Source organism: Pseudophryne corroboree, chromosome 12 (assembly GCF_028390025.1).
Source record: "Pseudophryne corroboree isolate aPseCor3 chromosome 12, aPseCor3.hap2, whole genome shotgun sequence".
In the NCBI taxonomy this organism is placed as follows: domain Eukaryota; kingdom Metazoa; phylum Chordata; class Amphibia; order Anura; family Myobatrachidae; genus Pseudophryne; species Pseudophryne corroboree.
In genome coordinates this window covers 15,303,167-15,319,517 of record NC_086455.1, presented here as the reverse complement: position 1 = coordinate 15,319,517, position 16,351 = coordinate 15,303,167, and the positions used below count along the sequence as shown (strand labels likewise).

The following is a 16,351-nucleotide window of genomic DNA, read 5'->3' as shown; positions in this document are numbered from 1 at the left end:
AAGAGCAATGGCGGTGGCCGGGAGAAAGAGAAGTGACGTCACATCCGCTGCTGCTCTCTCACCTGGAGCACTGGCAGCCATAGCAGCGGAGAATGGGTGTGCTGCCTGTCTGAGCTCTGCTGCTCAGGTACAGCTACTGTACACCCGGGTTACCCGACACATATCGCCCGGCCGGCTCTCTGCAGCGGCTACACAGTGACACACGGGGCGTATTATAGGGAGGGAGAGAGACGGGATAAGGGGAGGGGGTAGGTAGATAAGGGAGGAGAGAGATATACAGAATAAGAACTGGAGAGAGGGAATAAGGGAGGGGTAGAGAGAGACAGAATAAGAGATGGAGAGAGACTAGATAAGAGATGGAGAAAGAGACATGATAAGGGAAGGAGAGAGAGACTGGATGAGAGATAGAGAGAGAGAGACGGGATAAGAGATGGAGAGAGACGGGATAAGAGATGGAGAGAGACGGGATAAGAGATGGAGAAAGAGACATGATAAGGGAAGGAGAGAGACTGATAAGAGGGAGAGAGAGACAGGATGAGGGAGGGGGAGAGTGGGACTGGATGAGAAATGGGGAGAGAGACAGGATAAGGGAAGGAGAGAGACTGGATGAGAGATGGGGAGAGAGACAAGATAAGGGAGGGAGAGAGACGGGATAAGGGAGGGGGAGCGTGGGACTGGATGAGAGATTGGGAGAGAGACAGGATAAGGGAGGGGGAGAGTGGGACTGGATGAGAGATAGGGTTAGAGACGGGATAAGAGATGGAGAGAGAGACATTATAAGAGAAGGAGAGAGAGAGACAGGATAAGGGAGGGTGAGAGAGATGGGATAAGGGAGGGAGAGAGACTGGATGAGAGGTGGGGAGAGAGACAGGATAAGGGAGGGAGAGAGACTGGATGAGAGATGGGGAGAGAGACAGGATAAGAGAGAGAGAGAGACAGGATAAGGGAGGGGGAGCGTGGGACTGGATGAGAGATTGGGAGAGAGACAGGATAAGGGAGGGGGAGAGTGGGACTGGATGAGAGATGGTAGTGAGAGAGATAAAGCATAAGAGATGATGAGATAAAGGAGGGTCTGGATTAGAGAGGGAGAGTGAAAAATGCGGGGAAGACAGAGGAAAATAAACCCTGGAACAACAAACACAAGTTGTTAGTAAATAATATTACATACAATAGATTGTCCCACATCCAGCGTGACTGACAAATGGCCCTTGTTATCAGCCCTACTGTGAATGGATCATCCAGTAGTCTCTCATATGGGAAAAGTTATGTTGCAGAGCTCACACTCAGTAAAGTTATTTGTTCAGTTTATTTAGTATTTATTTTGCCAAGTATAGAATCTCTCGTGAGTTTATATCATAGGATCTTTCGTGAGATGTTTTTAAGAATTTTTGTTTTATTTTTGCTGATCTGTAAACCTCCCGCCAGTTTCCTTTTAATTTAACTTTGAAATGTTATTACATAATATCAGCTGAATGTCACTACAGGGCTTTGTGTGACATGTTCTGGAATCTAATACCTGCGCCATATTTTACACCTGTAGGTAAATAAGGGGATCACAGTGTGCAATGAGCGTCGCTGCCACCAAGGTGTACGAGTAACGAGAACATTACTGATGAGACCTACAAGACAAGATGAGACCGGGCCACCCACAAAAGACAGAGGTATCACATCAGAGCGGGCAAGTAACAGGAGAGGCCACTGATTTACAGTAACCCATACCGACACACAAATGGGAATTAGCTGGGAAAGGGATTTCGGAGGGGCCGGTGGGGGCCATATAGGAGATCGGAGACTTCCTGAGCAGATGGGCTGCAGTGGGAAAGAAACCAAGATGGTGTTTTGGGTGGTAATATCACATGCCAAAGAAAGGGCCGGCCTTGCTCATACGCAGGGCCTGAGTCAGATGCATGTGTGAAAATGGACGCAACTCCTTTTCTAGAGCCAACTGTGCATGACGGCTGCGGGCGCTAGAACAGTGGGCGGGATAGTCTCGCACTTTCAGACGCGCAGGTTTGAAACTTAAAGCCTAATTCGGAGCTGATCGCTGCAGTGGCAGCGATCGCGGCCAGAAGCCCATTGTCTTGCTTGTGCGCATCTCACTGGTGCGATTGCCTCTGCTTGATTGACTGGCAGAGGCGGGCAGGAGGGGGCGTGCCACGGTGTTCAAACGGTGTTGGGGGGGACGCGGTCCAGACAATGCAGGCGTGTCCAGAACGTTGCTGGGGCGGGCCGCAGCGGCTGCGTGACATCATACGCAGCTGTTGCGACTCAAAACATTGCGGGTAGCTGTCTGTACCCCCACCATCACCTTTGCCGGGAAGGGGGGGGGGGGGGGGGGGGTTGGTCAGTGCTTGACATGCTGGGAGAGGAGATGAGGGGGAACACTGGTGCCGGGAGAGGAGATGAGGACCCGCATGTCAGAGATTGTGAGTGTAGATGTGCCAGCTCTGAATCACCCCCCTACTTCGGCCGATTGCTACTTTAGCATGTGAAAGTGAGCGCAGTGCCGCAGCCGTAGAGAAGAAGGAAATAGCGGCCGCAGAAGCGTGCAACTCAGGACCATGTAGTTTATGTGTGGAGGAGAGAGAAGCAGCATGTACACAAGGGTCAGCAGAGAGAGAGAGTGTGTGTGTGCATCCCCCTCTTCCCACCCACTTCTCTCTCACCCTCTTTTTCCTTGTCTCTCTGTTTCCTCCCCCCTTCTTCTCCCGGTCTCTTTTTCTGTCTCTCTCTCTCCCCCTTTTCTATCTGTATTTCTCTCTTGCCCCCCACGTCTCTCTTTACCCCTCCTTTCACTTTTCTGTGTCTCTCTGTGTCCCTGATTACTTCCTTTTTTCCTCTATTCCTCGTTTCTACCTTCCCTCTTTTTTTTCTCCCTCATCCTCTTTTTTTCTCTCTCTTTTACCTATTTTAATATTTTTAATTATCTCTCCTGTACTGAGCGGAAACAGAGGTTGTGTGTAAGTGGTGGAGAGTACTGGTAATATTTACAGCGCAGTGGACTGGGGGCGTGCGCGATCATCTCTCACGGCGCATGTCATCAGGGCTGATGCTTGCACCAGGCGTAGGAAACACTCTCATGGCTGTGTTCGTCCGCAGAAAAAAAATGTAATTCGGGTGTATGAGGAAGTGGGTGAGAACGCCCTTTGCTATCTTGCCAGCAGTGTGTTCCTGGTACCAGTGAGAGACGGGTGCTCACTTCCATCTGTTCTTACTGTGCATCCCTGGGATAGATATTTTAGCTCATTATATAAATCCAGGACACACGTGCAAGACAAAGATGGGGGCAGAAGGCAATGTTACATTGGAAATATAATGTGGTGATGGGGATAGATCGATATAAAGTAAGTAAAAAAAGAATTATAATGAAAACAGTGTTATGGGGTCTGTAATGTAGTTGGTGATGTTATTGTGTCATTTTTAATATCTTTATTTTCTGTGTATAACTATATAGGTGGTCATTCCGAGTTGATCGCTAGCTGCATTTGTTCGTAGCACAGCGATCAGGCTAAAAAATGGCAGTTCTGCGCATGCGGTGCAATGCGCACGCGCGACGTACGGGCACACCGAATGATGCAGTTTTGCACAGGGTCTAGCGAAGCATTTCAGTCGCACTGGTTGCCACAGAATGATTGACATGAAATGGGCGTTTCTGGGTGGCAACTGACCGTTTTCAGGGAGTGTTCGGAAAAACGCAGGCGTGCCAGGAAAAACGCAGGCGTGGCTGGGCGGGTGTGTGACGTCAAATCCGGAACTGAATAGTCTGAAGTGATCGCAAGCGCTGAGTAGGTTTTGAGCTACTCTGAAACTACACAAACCATTTTTGCAGGTGCTCTGCGATAAAAACGTTTGCACTTCTGCTAAGCTAAAATACACTCCCAGTGGGAGGCGGCATAGTGTTTGCACGGCTGCTAAAAACTGCTAGCGAGCCATCAACTTGGAATGACCCCCATAGTCTCAATCTTCCCCCATCCTGGTGCTTTACTAATACACCCAGAATCCGGGCCTGACGCCTGGCTGACCATACACCGTATCATCGGTAATTTTGTAAGGTGCGTTCCCTGTAACTGAGCCTACGCTAATACAGGTGACGCAGATTCCTACACAATGACAATGCTGTGTGTAACTGCATTTTGTCAACTATGTTTTGTTTAAAGAACAACTGAATGTGACAAATATCAACCGCAGAAGTAAAATACATTGCGCACCCCCCAAGTGTCCTGATTTTACAGGTACAGTAGTAAAAATAATAGTGAAAGAACTGCGTTTTGGTGTGATATCCACATACAGACACACGCTCACACTACTTAGAGCACACCCAATGCGTAGTTTCAGTTTGAATTTCCTTTCCAGCGGCAGTTTTATATTCAAAATTGTGTATGTGTAATTTGTATATAATTGTTGCTCTATATAATATTATATAACAGTTTCTGATAAGATTTTTTTTACCTCTAGCGTGTCCATCGAGCCGCTGAATCAGGTTTCTTTGAATCGGAATAAACAGCTTGCTGTGAATATTACACAAGTCCTGTCACTCTATGGCTATATCGCAGATTCCTATATTATTGTAAGTAGCCCTTATCACAGCATACGACACGTTGGATTATCTGTGGATGAAATATGTGGCGAAGATCTCGTTTCCAGTGCGTTTGATCCTGTGCACACCCTGGCTATGATCACTTTTGAACAACCCCTGCCCTGAAGTAGTCTGCCCCCTGAAGTATCACTCTCTGCTCTGGTGCTTCTAGCACACCCTGTTCTTTTCTCAGTGCTGATAGAGACCAGAGTGTGCTAGAAGCTCCAGAGCAGCGAGCAAAACCCCAGGTAGCAAAGAGGGATTACACAGGTTGTGTCAGGTGCAAGGTGCTAGAATGAACATTACTACTCACCAAACCTTATTCTGTAAATGGAATTCTAGAAGAAATTAGACCACCTCCATACTGCTGCTGTTATAAGCTAAAGTGTTGTTCTCTTGTGCCCTCAGGAGTTTTTTACAGATAACCTCTGGGGGTCGCTCCCAAGATCCTGGACGACAGTGTTGTCAGATCTGTCTGCGCCACAGTTGGCTGATCAGCTGCTGGCTAAGAGAAACGCAGAGGATTCTGGGTAAATCTATTGCTGTTATAGCCTTTTCACCTTATGTAAGGAAAAGAAAAAACCCTAATACTTCATATTATCTTATTATGTCCTCATTTCTCTTAATTAGGGGGCGGTTCAAGTGTTTTCTCTAGCATCCATAAGGAATATTGGGAAAACTTAGTACAATGGGGTATAGACAGGGTCCAAAGGAGCCGGTGCACTTTAAATTTCTTCATTGGGTGTGCTGGCTCCTCCCCTCTATGCCCCCTCCCACAGGCAGTTTAGCAAAAGTGCCCTCAGGAGAGGATGCACACTCTGCTGCTCCAGAGAATTTTCCTCAGTTTATTTTCTATCTTTGTTATTTTCGGTATGCTGTTTGGGCAACATAGTTTTTATCACACATACTGCACAAAAGCCGATTGGGTATTGCTGTGCAAAGTGGCTGAAAACGTGTAAAGTAGTGGGTGCACGGTGAAAAGTGCTATTTGGGTGCCCAAACAGCCGACTTTTTACACATTTCAGCTCGCCACCGCACAAGGCTGCAATGTGTACCCACGCAGCTATTTGCACCCGAATGGAGCGAGAATTCAATTGCTCTGTATGGTGCCAACTAGTGGCATTCACATGAAAAAACAATTGAATTCCCCCAGTAGCATTATGATGGAGACATGAGGGGTGATGTTTGAGTTGGTTTTAACCTGTGACTTTCCTGCACCTCTGTATGCAGTAACCCACCCCTCTCCCCCTCCGAATCCAGTACATCCATCTTAGGCAACCAGGTCGTCTTTAGGATGTTGACAGTTCAGCTGCTGTGACATCACCGCCTCTTCTCCTGGGAAGGGAGGGCCCTGCTTATGAGAGAGCCTATATTCTAATGGGAACAGGGCACCGCTAAGGCAAGAGTAGTGTGGCTCAGGGTGGACATTGGCACAGCAATGAGGCTGCTAGTGTTGGTCATATAGTGGGAGTAGTATAGGTGTGGGGGTGTACCAGCATGGGTTCTCTGGGAGTCTCAGGATTTGAAGCTCTGTGGGAGTCTGTGATTGGGCCTGGCAGAAAAATTCACAGGTGGTTAGTGGCGCAGGAGAAGGCGAGAGAGAGAGTGGTTACTAGAGGCGAGGTGCCGCTCAGAGGCATATGCAGGTCTGTGGTTGAGGCCTTGGTAGGAGAGGGTGAGTCATATGAATTGGATTCTGGAGGACACGGGAGCCAGTGTAGAGATTTGCAGTTTTGGTGCGGCCACACCTGACTCTGTGACATGCAGTTCTGCTACAGAGTGGTGAGAGGATGCAAGGTTAAACCTGACTAAAATACTGCCCGTATCATGAAAAGTCCTGTTTCGGCGCCCAAACAGGACACTTTTATCAAATTTCTGTTCGCCACCCCAGGAGGCTGCAAGCAGAAATATCAGTGACCGAACAGCAGAACAATTGAATTAATATTAATACAAAATCCTCTAGGCCAGACCAAAGGCTAAAAGACGTATATGACCCCTTTCCTCGGTCAGCCGCTAGGGGACACTGGAGGCAGGTGAAGACACTGGGGCATAGACGGTGGCTATAGGGAGCTGGCACTTTCAATTTATCAAGACGTGTGTACAGGCTCCTCCTCTTCTATTAGTTTTTTAATTGTCCCTCAGCAAGCCCTCAGTTTTTTAATTGTGCCAAGGGAGCAGGTCATGCCCTTTTCTTCGCAATCTGATCAGATGTGTCCTCCTACATCTAGACTCCCAGAACGGGGTGGCGTACATTGTGCTTCTTATACTAATCGCAGACACAGCGAAACAGCGCTGACAGTGTACTACAGGCGCCGGGCTGTGACAGGAATTAGTGTTACACACGTACAGTCGCAGATGAAGCGCAGTGTAACTGCAGTTTATATACAGGGTCAGACTCAGTCGCACACAGATGAACAAATGTCGCACATCACATTGCGCAGTGCAGTGTAGTTCTGTCGCCCCCGGTTATTTTATTTGTGTGAATAAGAGGCACATTGTGGGCGAACAGGGTGCCCAGGACCTGGCATGGTGAAAGCGGCTGTTTGGCGTGACTGAAGCCACAGTGTATGAGGATACATTTGTAGGTCAGGGGATACCGTTAGGCCGGCAATCAATAACAACCTGATTGCAGAGGGCGGGTTCCGGCAGGATGTATTCCACATGAAGGGTCACGAGGGTTACTAGAACAGGGTATACTGACATTGTGTAATAGGCGGTGATGTTGACTGAATCTTTCCTGTGGCTGTCCGCTGTATTCCAGGTACACGTCAGTGTGGCCGCTCAGCCTGTTAGCTCTGAAGGTCACCGCCCATTGCTTGGCTTTCCAAAGAATCCCACGTCATGAAATCGGTAGCTTGGACCAGAAAAGACCCGATGAGTTTCGGACGAACCACTGCCAGAGCTCCTTGTTGGATCCTCTGTTTCGTAAACACGTGAAGCCCAAAAAACAGCATGAGATCAGACAGCTTGGGAAAGTAAGAGTGTATATGGGATATGCTGAGAAGTGACCTAGATGCGAAAGCATCTCACTGCTGCGATCGCGGGGTGAGAGGGGGCGTGGCAATGGCGTTAGAACGTCGTTGGTGGGTCGCGGTCTTGACAACACAGGTGCCGTGCGATGCTTTCGCACCCGTTTGGGTTGGGGGGGGCAGGGCCTGACATGCGGGGTGGACTAGCCCTGTGCTGGGCGTACCCCCACCATATTTTTAGCACATCTACGTTCAGGTCTGAATGCAGGTTTGTTCAACAGCATTTATAAGTTCTGTATAACAGCAAAAGAGCATCGTGAATACTCCTTTCACACTGCATTCCCATGTCTAGCCTGGGTCACAACACGGGTTACAAGCCGTGTCACAGTGGCCACCGCTGGCTGGCCCAGGGATATTGCCTGGGCTTCTCTCTGCGAGCCCTTGTAGATGACATCATCTCCACGCGCCTGGAATGTGGCTCTCTCTATGCAGTGAATGAGACTTGGGTCAGACAACCTGGGTTACCCATTCATACGCCCTGTAACCTGGGTCCATCCTGGACCAACCCAGGTAGTTACCTGGGTTGGATTCCCGGGTCACTGGGCCTGGGTTATTATTCAGGGGCCTTTTCACACCCAGCCACAAACCCAGGTTTATACAGCGGTATGAAAGGGTTATTAACACTCCTTCAATATACATATTTTTTGTCTCTGCCCTCTCTAGAATTATATAATTAAATAATGTGTAGTTAATTCTCTTTTCTCGTTATGCAGTTGGTGAAAAAGCTGAGTGACGCCACAAGCTGTGATCACGTGGTGGACATTGGATCTGGTCAGGTATGACCCATAATCCTCTCACTTTGGGGACAGACCTCATTGTTGACCGACATTGGTCAGATCAGATCTGTTCTTAACTGACAAGTTGTATTCCCAAGTGCCCCTCAAAAATAGATTTCGGTATAAATTTAAGTTGAAAACATATTTTATAAAAAAACAATTATGTAAAATATTTGATTTAAAAAATAAATAAAATGCCTAGGTCTGTATCTCACCATTCGGGTCTATAGGCCCACGCTGTAATATTACCCACCTAGTGTAAAAGATTCCCAGTTGTGTAACCCCCACATCGTCAGTGCAGTGGGTCCCTGTGTTTTCACCTGTCCTCATCCTCCATCAGTGACCATTTTAATTTTCTAACTTTTTTAATATCGCTCCATTCCCCAGTGTCACATTTCTGTAATAATGCATTACACCTCCCATGGGTATTAATACCCCCCCCCCTCCCCCAGGGATGGTAGTTTATAAAAGCCAGGGTCCGCAGCCGGATGGTATGGTTGCATGCCAGCTAAAGCCCAGTTGACTGGTGGCTTCCCATGTGGGCATACCAGCGAGATGCAATCAATTTGTCGACAGCTATAATCCTGGCACACGGGGCCAGTCCCACTCGAGGGTGTCCGCGAAGTATAGAACCTTCTTTTCTTAAAGAACATGTAATAAGCACACACAGAGGCCGATTTAATTAGGGACGATGCAGCAATTTAGGCTCTTACGTTGCACATATGGTAACCCCTAAATAGCCTATTTTAAATGCACCCCTATGTCAACTTTGAACTAATTGCGCCATTTCAGGTGACGGCATTCCAAAGCCATTGCAACAGCACATCAAAGGCAATTAGCCCCTAATTGAATTGACCACATAAAGTCAGTTTAATTCCCTACCTAGCATGCACAATTACTGACGCACTCTATTAGTCCTGGAGATTCATTGGACTAAACCTTGTTCATGTTCTTCTCTAAATACTTCAGCACGTTCTAGAAACTTGTGACATATGGATAGCTCTCTGTCGGAGTACTCTATGTGCTGTCGTTCATTGCTTTTGTATATTACACCCTAGGGTCACCTGTCGAGGGTCTTATGCTTTGGCCACGGGCTCCGTGTGACGGCCGTGGAAGCTGACAGGAACCTGGCCACCTCTGCGGCCAAGTTTGACCAGGATTTAATGTACATGATGAGGAAAGAAAGGATCAGATCCCAAAAGGTATGGCTTCCTCTCATTACAGGCTGGGAAGGATGAATGCAAGATTTGCAGACGGCTATTGGATTTCAGGTGTCCAGTCTGTCATGTTTAGTCATATCTGAGCGCCACGCACACAGCTACCAGTTGTGTCTGCACAGTAACCGGCTGGAGAGAGTGTGCAGTGGGAGAGAGAGTACTGAAGGGTCCAGGGGAAATGGTACATTTCCAGACTGCACTGGAACATGGGCATGGTGTATAAACATTGTTGCATCAGCGGTCATGGTACCCAAATAAGCAGCAGCACGGCGGTAGCGCCCGAAGGTTTGGTGACAGACCCTACAACCATCAGTGAGATTGCAGGAAAGTATTTTCGATGGGATAAAGGTTTACTGTAAGCCAGAGCTTCCCAAACTCCACCCTTACAGTCCGGGTTTTAAGGGTAGCCATGTTTAAGCGCAAGTGACTTAATTAGTACCTCAGTCTGTTTAATTTAACCTTGTGGACTCAAGCATGAATATCCTTGAAACCTGGACCGCAGTGGCGTATATATATAATCGGTGCGGTGCACCCTGCATTTTCAGTACTTACCTCTCCAGAGTCCAGCTGCAGTGACAATGTTTCTGAGCACTAGGTGGTGTGCAGGTCTCCAGAAAAATTGCTGAGAAAATGGCCGCCCCCGCCATTTTTCCGGAGACCTGTACACCACCTAGTGCTCAGAGACACTGTCACTGCCATTACCTGATAGAAGGGAAGGGGGAGCTGACGGGGACTGCACACGGGTCCCCTCCTCTCTTGATACACCCCTGCTGGACTGGAAGAGCTTGGGAACCTCTGCTGTAAGCTTCTGACAGGAATCTTCTAGTATATTGCTATCAATCACTACGGGTTATAGCGTAGACCCCATACATCTAACATGTTTCTTGTATTTAATGTTAAACTACAAATGTAATATTCAACCTATCAATACCAGCAACGTGTGTATTCTGAAACCCATGGCAATTAATTTGATGGTCGCTATGATTGAGTCTAGTTAATTATAATCTAGTTGCTCTCGGTTACAGCGCATCTGCTGATTGCACTATGATATTACCGAGTTAACATCATTGTTTTATGTTTTTTTCTTTAGAGTAGTGATTCAGAAGCTATTCTGAACCTCTCACCAAAACCTCCACGGCACATCTTGGCATTTGTAAATCCTCAAGCATCATGGGAAGATTTTCTGAGACAGTTAGGCGGCTGTGGAGTAAAGACACAACTAGAAGCCAAAGGCGGAAACAAGATGGCTGCCGGTAGCTGGACAACAGTTTCGGACTTGTGCATTTCACATGTATGTGCAACAGAAGAGCTTGTGTCTGATAAACCAATGAACTCACAAATGCCCCATAACATCTGCACAGGTAACTGTGTAGCATGCTCTTGTGATGGTGGAACCACTACGGGACAGTGCCATTTGCCATTGAATAAATTTGTATTAACAGGACTCCATGCGTGTGGAGACCTAAGTGTAGCTATGTTACGCCATTTTGCCAGGTGTCCCACTATTGTGGGTATCACGTCAGTTGCTTGCTGCTACATGAAGTTAACCACACTCGAGGAGCCGCAACCACCTGGTGTCCTGGCTAATTCTCATCCGGGTATCTCAGATATACAAGAGTATGGCTATCCCATGAGCTCCTGGGTGTCCGGGCTCCCGGGGCACAAGCTGTCTTACAAATCTAGGGAGGTGGCGTGCCACGCCATAGAAGATTATATGGAGCGTCTTAAAGGTGACAGCGAAATTTTGAGAACTCATTGCTACAGAGCTGTGCTGGAAACTGTCATCCGAGGTGTAGAGCCGACCATGAAACGCGTTGGGGTGCAGACAATCAAAAAGGCTCACAAGCTTCCCTTCAAAGAGTAAGTGTATAAAAAACACTCAGACAGTTATTTTGATCAACTAAGGGGGGAATTCAATTACCCGCAGTCATGCCCGTGAGTATTTTTCTGATTACAATGAGTGATCTTATGGCCAGCGGATTCATCACCGTCACCTCTAGCAGACAGAATCAGAATCAGACTTTATTGGCCATGTATACTCACGTATACTAGGAATTGTTTGCGGTTTACAATGCGTCGCCAGATAACATAAAAGGAAAAGGCATAACATAATACACGTACACACATAACATACATTAGTATAAAACACTCTCTACAATCACAGACTTGTTAGGCATAATTTAGTAAGTGGACAGCTAGCGGAAATAAGCTATTTTTGGTTCTGGTCAGCTTGGTGAGAATGGACCTATAACGCCTGTCAGATGGAAGTGTTCCAAACAGGACGTGACCAGGGTGCATCTCGTCTGCTACGATTTTCCCTGCACGCTTCTTGACTCTGGACAGGTAGGGGTCGTGAACAGAGGGGAGAACGGCTCCAATGATCTTTTCTGCGGTCCTCACAACCCTCTGTAGCCTCCGTCTGTCACACTCGTTGGCAGCTCCATACCAGACTGTGATTGAAGAGCATAAAACAGACTCCACAATGGCTGTGTAGAAGATAATCAGCAGTTTCTGTGAAATACTGAATTTCCTGAGTTGCCTCAGGAAGAACAACCTGTATAACAGCAGTAATAGTAGTCTTACTACACCAAGCATAACGGTCTTGGGTATAAGGTGCAGTGGTACTGTATGATGGGGAAATGGGGGTGATTGCTTTTCGGGTAACGCAAACTGACCCATTATCATCGTCATCCTTACTGTCTGTACCCGGGCGTTACATGCTTCTAATGGTCAGGGGCTAAAAGAGAGGAGGTTTTGCTCTTCAGTCTGTGTCTAATTCTGCTTGTTGCACGGAAATATGCGGTGTGATTGATAACTCACTGATCGGGCCTATAGATACCTATTCCCCCATACTGCAGGGCTGTTACCTCCCAAACCAGATGCAGGAAGTTAGAGGGAGGCAGATGGAAGCTCCTGCATGGTTTCTCCTGCCCAGTAGTGGTGCTCTGAGATGGCTCTGAAGTCCATTTGGTGAATGTGTAGAGTTTTGCAGGTCACATCTTGCTATAGGGATCCCGATGACAGTGGGTGTAGAGTCTTGGTAGGTGTTCTGGGTGGGCAGCGCCGTCATACAAGGCGATGTTTCTTGTTTTCCAGCGTTACAGGGCAACACTGCGACCACATATGTCTACAGCTTCTCAGAGCTAATGCAGTTCTGTACAAAGACTGATAAGTAATCAGGAGAATTGTACAATATTTAGGGCTCATTCTTATTATTGTTAGAAAAATTAGTAAAAACCCATGAAAATTAACGTGCGCTTTAGACGTGTGCAAGCACATGGCGCAACATGGAAGAAGTGAGATCACAGCGAAGGGGAAGCGATCAGTGAAACAATGGAACCGACCTAGATACACATAGAAACACAAGTTTCTATGTGTATCTAGGTCAGTTCCATTGTTTCACTGATTGCTTCCCCTTCTCCTGCCGCATTTGCTCTGCTATATGAGAATGTAGCGTAAACTAGAGGCTTTGTCTTCTTCATTATCGAGATCAATTCCTAAATCCACATGTAATGTGAGTGTATGTTACTTACATATTTTAATATGTGAATTGACGCATTCTCCATTTATTATTGTATAATGGCTTTTATTGGTGCATTATTTTCCTCCATCAGATACGCTAAGCTGGGACTAAAGCGAGTAGGTCTGGATCCCAGCACCACCATGGATGAGACCTTAGTAGAACACATGCTGTCCCAGCACCGGAATGTGGTGGCATTCTTCAGTCTGGCCTTACTGCTGGCGCCTCTAGTGGAGACTCTTATACTGCTGGACAGGATGATCTTCCTACAGGAGCAGGGTAGGTGTTGTGGGCTGGTAACCTACCCAGGGAGACCAGACCTTCATATTCCTCCATCACACCCTCATTTAATAGGAAACAACATTGAATATTGGGGGTCATTCCGAGTTGTTCGCTCGTTGCCGATTTTCGCAACGGAGCGATTAAGGCTAAAATGCGCATGCGCTAAGTATTTTAACACCAAACGTAGTAGATTTACTTACGTCCGAACAAAGAAGTTTCATCGTTGAAGTGATCGGAGTGTGATTGACAGGAAGTGGGTGTTTCTGGGTGGAAACTGGCCGTTTTCTGGGAGTGTGCGGATAAACGCAGGCGTGTCAGGAAAAAACGGGGGAGTGTCTGGAGAAACGGGGGAGTGGCTGGCCGAACGCAGGGCGTGTTTGTGTCGTCAAACCAGGAACGAAACTGGCTGAACTGATTGCAGTGTAGGAGTAAGTCTCAAGCTACTCAGAAACTGCTAAGATTTTTCTATTCGCAATTCTGCTAATCTTTCGTTCGCTATTCTGCTAAGTTAAGATACACTCCCAGAGGGCGGCGGCCTAGCGTGTGCAATGCTGCTAAAATCTGCTAGCGAGCGAACAACTCGGAATGACCCCCATTGTCGGCTGCACTCGGTGGTGAGGTCATAAGGTGGGCTGACCAATCTTCATGAGAACATAGCCCGGAACCAGAGACACCGCGGAGGCTGCCCCATTGACTCACGTTGGGATGGAACGTCCTTTGAGAACATTGTGATAACTTGATAACATACATTTGAGCCATCAGATTATTATTTATGATTAACACTAGGGGTTGCCAGTGAGAAACCATTTTCTTAATGCCCTCAGCAAAGCAATTGAGGCACTTTGGGCAGCGGGTTATCTGAAACATGAATCTGTCTCTCTTGCAGGATTCCATTGTGATGTGATCCCTCTGTTTAAACCGCACTTCTCACCCAGGAATCTGGTTCTCGTGGCTGCTAAAGCATCTTCATCTATAGGGGATATTCTGGAGGAGGTTGCAGCTAGTGACCCAGGAATATAACCTAAGAACAGATCACACCTTATTAGCATTCTTTATACCTGTACGTTTTTATTTATTCTACAAATAAAGGTTTCATCTTAGAATATGTTCTGTAAGAGTTACTATGACTGCAGTGAGGAGGCCAGTGGGAGCCCTGCTTTGCCTGTTACTTGGCTAGATGCCTGCTGTAGCTCACATTTGTCTAGTTTCAGTGGATGCATGTTCTAATTGGCACTGTCACCGGAGTCACAGCTATGACGGATAAACTCCGAGAACACTGTAACATTCACAGTGATTCCCATTCTTGGCGGGCCGTGGAGCCTGCACTGCTTTCTGCCACCTGGTGCTTGCACTGCTTTCTGCCACTTGGTGCCTACATTGCTTTCTGCCACATGGTGCTTGCACTGCTTTCTGCCACATGGTGCCTACATTGCTTTCTGCCACATGGTGCTTGCACTGCTTTCTGCCACATGGTGCCTGCACTGCTTTCTGTCTCCTGGTACCATGGTGGCTGCACTGCTTTCTGTCACATGGTACCTGCACTGCTTTCTGCCACATGGTGCCTACATTGCTTTCTGCCACATGGTGCTTGCACTGCTTTCTGCCACATGGTGCATGCACTGCTTTTTGCCACTTGGTGCCTACACTGCTTTCTGCCACATGGTGCCTGCACTGCTTTCTGCCACATGGTGCCTGCACTGCTTTCTGCCACATGGTGCCTGCACTGCTTTCTGTCATCTGCTGCCATGGTGCTTGCACTGCTTTCTGTCACATGGTACCTGCACTGCTTTCTGTCACATGGTGCACAGCAGTACAGCAGAGTCTCCCGCGTTCCTGCGCTCTGTATTTCTCCTCTGCCCATAACCGTTTTATATGTAGGATTTTATCAGTTAATCAGACAGGTACAATTGTTGGCAGAACATTGAGCTTACAATACATGCTGCCTGCTATATAGAGCTACCAGTAATACTCACACGTGTATGTGTAATATTATCACTTGTTGTTGGCTGTGTTGCTCATTTTCGTGCCAGAGATGTGATGACAATGGAACACTTTTCCAGCATCGCCTACTGTGAAAGCGCCTGTACGGCCGCTGGCTGTGGGTACTTCTGCGTATAAGGAGCAGCCCCCACACTACACACAGTCCAGGGACCTGCACTCAAGGTAGACAATAATTCACAAGGCAGAACCAGGAAGTTGCATCCTCATGGTGATCACATAGCCATCCTTCTGCATCTCTATATATACACGTAGATAATAGATAACAACCGCTTGGCCTATACACATGTATAGACACTGACTTATTAGGGATATTTGTTGTCGGGAGCAATTAACCTACCTGTATTGTTTGTATTTTTGAATTGTGGGAGGACACCGGAGTACCTGGAGGAAACCCACGCAAGCACAGGGAGAATGTACAAACTCCACACAGTTGGGCCGTGGTGGGAATTGAACCCGTGACCTTAATGCTGTGAGAAAGTAATGCTATTCTGAAAGACTTTTGCTATTGGCGCTAACAATATACCGCAAACGTGTGTGTGTGTGTGTGTGTGTGTGTGTGTGTGTGTGTGTGTGTGTGTGTGTGTATAGAAAATAAAATAGAGGGGATTTTGTCATATTTTGATCAAAACATTTTAGCTTGCAGCCCACGTAAGTGGACCCCAATTTCCTGCAAGTCCCCACACTGGCCTATATGCTCAGCACACCATTACATTGCAGTTACATGTACTCCCCTCCCAGATACAGACGGGACATCTATACAGGGCTGGGTAGTGAGCCGCCCCCAACTAGGCCTTTTATAGCCCTAAGTGTAATCTGCCATGATAGCACTAGGCATTATTTATTTGAACAGAAATGAAATATGCCCGTACTTGGGTTTACCCATATTGTATAAGGTACCACTGTGTGGCAATATATATGTATACAAAACAGAAAGACTTTTAACAATAATA

The 16,351-nt window shown here is 47.2% G+C and overlaps 1 protein-coding gene across 1 annotated transcript; it reads left to right on the top strand.

Annotated features, from left to right (window-relative positions):
* Positions 1-30: 30 nt before the first annotated feature.
* METTL25B (methyltransferase like 25B) lies at positions 31-14,503 on the top strand. The gene is made up of 10 exons (XM_063947071.1): positions 31-127; positions 1,541-1,678; positions 4,456-4,567; positions 4,985-5,106; positions 7,338-7,551; positions 8,319-8,381; positions 9,440-9,583; positions 10,689-11,458; positions 13,213-13,397; positions 14,287-14,503. Exons 2-10 carry the CDS (start codon positions 1,632-1,634, stop codon positions 14,418-14,420), a joined length of 1,791 nt encoding a protein of 596 aa, XP_063803141.1. The 5' UTR covers positions 31-127; positions 1,541-1,631; the 3' UTR covers positions 14,421-14,503.
* Positions 14,504-16,351: the final 1,848 nt, after the last annotated feature.

Excerpts from the sequence above, each read along its gene's own strand:
- METTL25B (XM_063947071.1), top strand. The coding sequence starts at position 1,632 with ATGAGACCGGGCCACCCACAAAAGACAGAGGTATCACATCAGAGCGG. Across the intron at positions 7,552-8,318 it reads AGATCAGACAGCTTGGGAAA|TTGGTGAAAAAGCTGAGTGA; the intron begins GTAAGAGTGTAT and ends CTCGTTATGCAG. Across the intron at positions 9,584-10,688 it reads AAAGGATCAGATCCCAAAAG|AGTAGTGATTCAGAAGCTAT; the intron begins GTATGGCTTCCT and ends TTTTTTCTTTAG.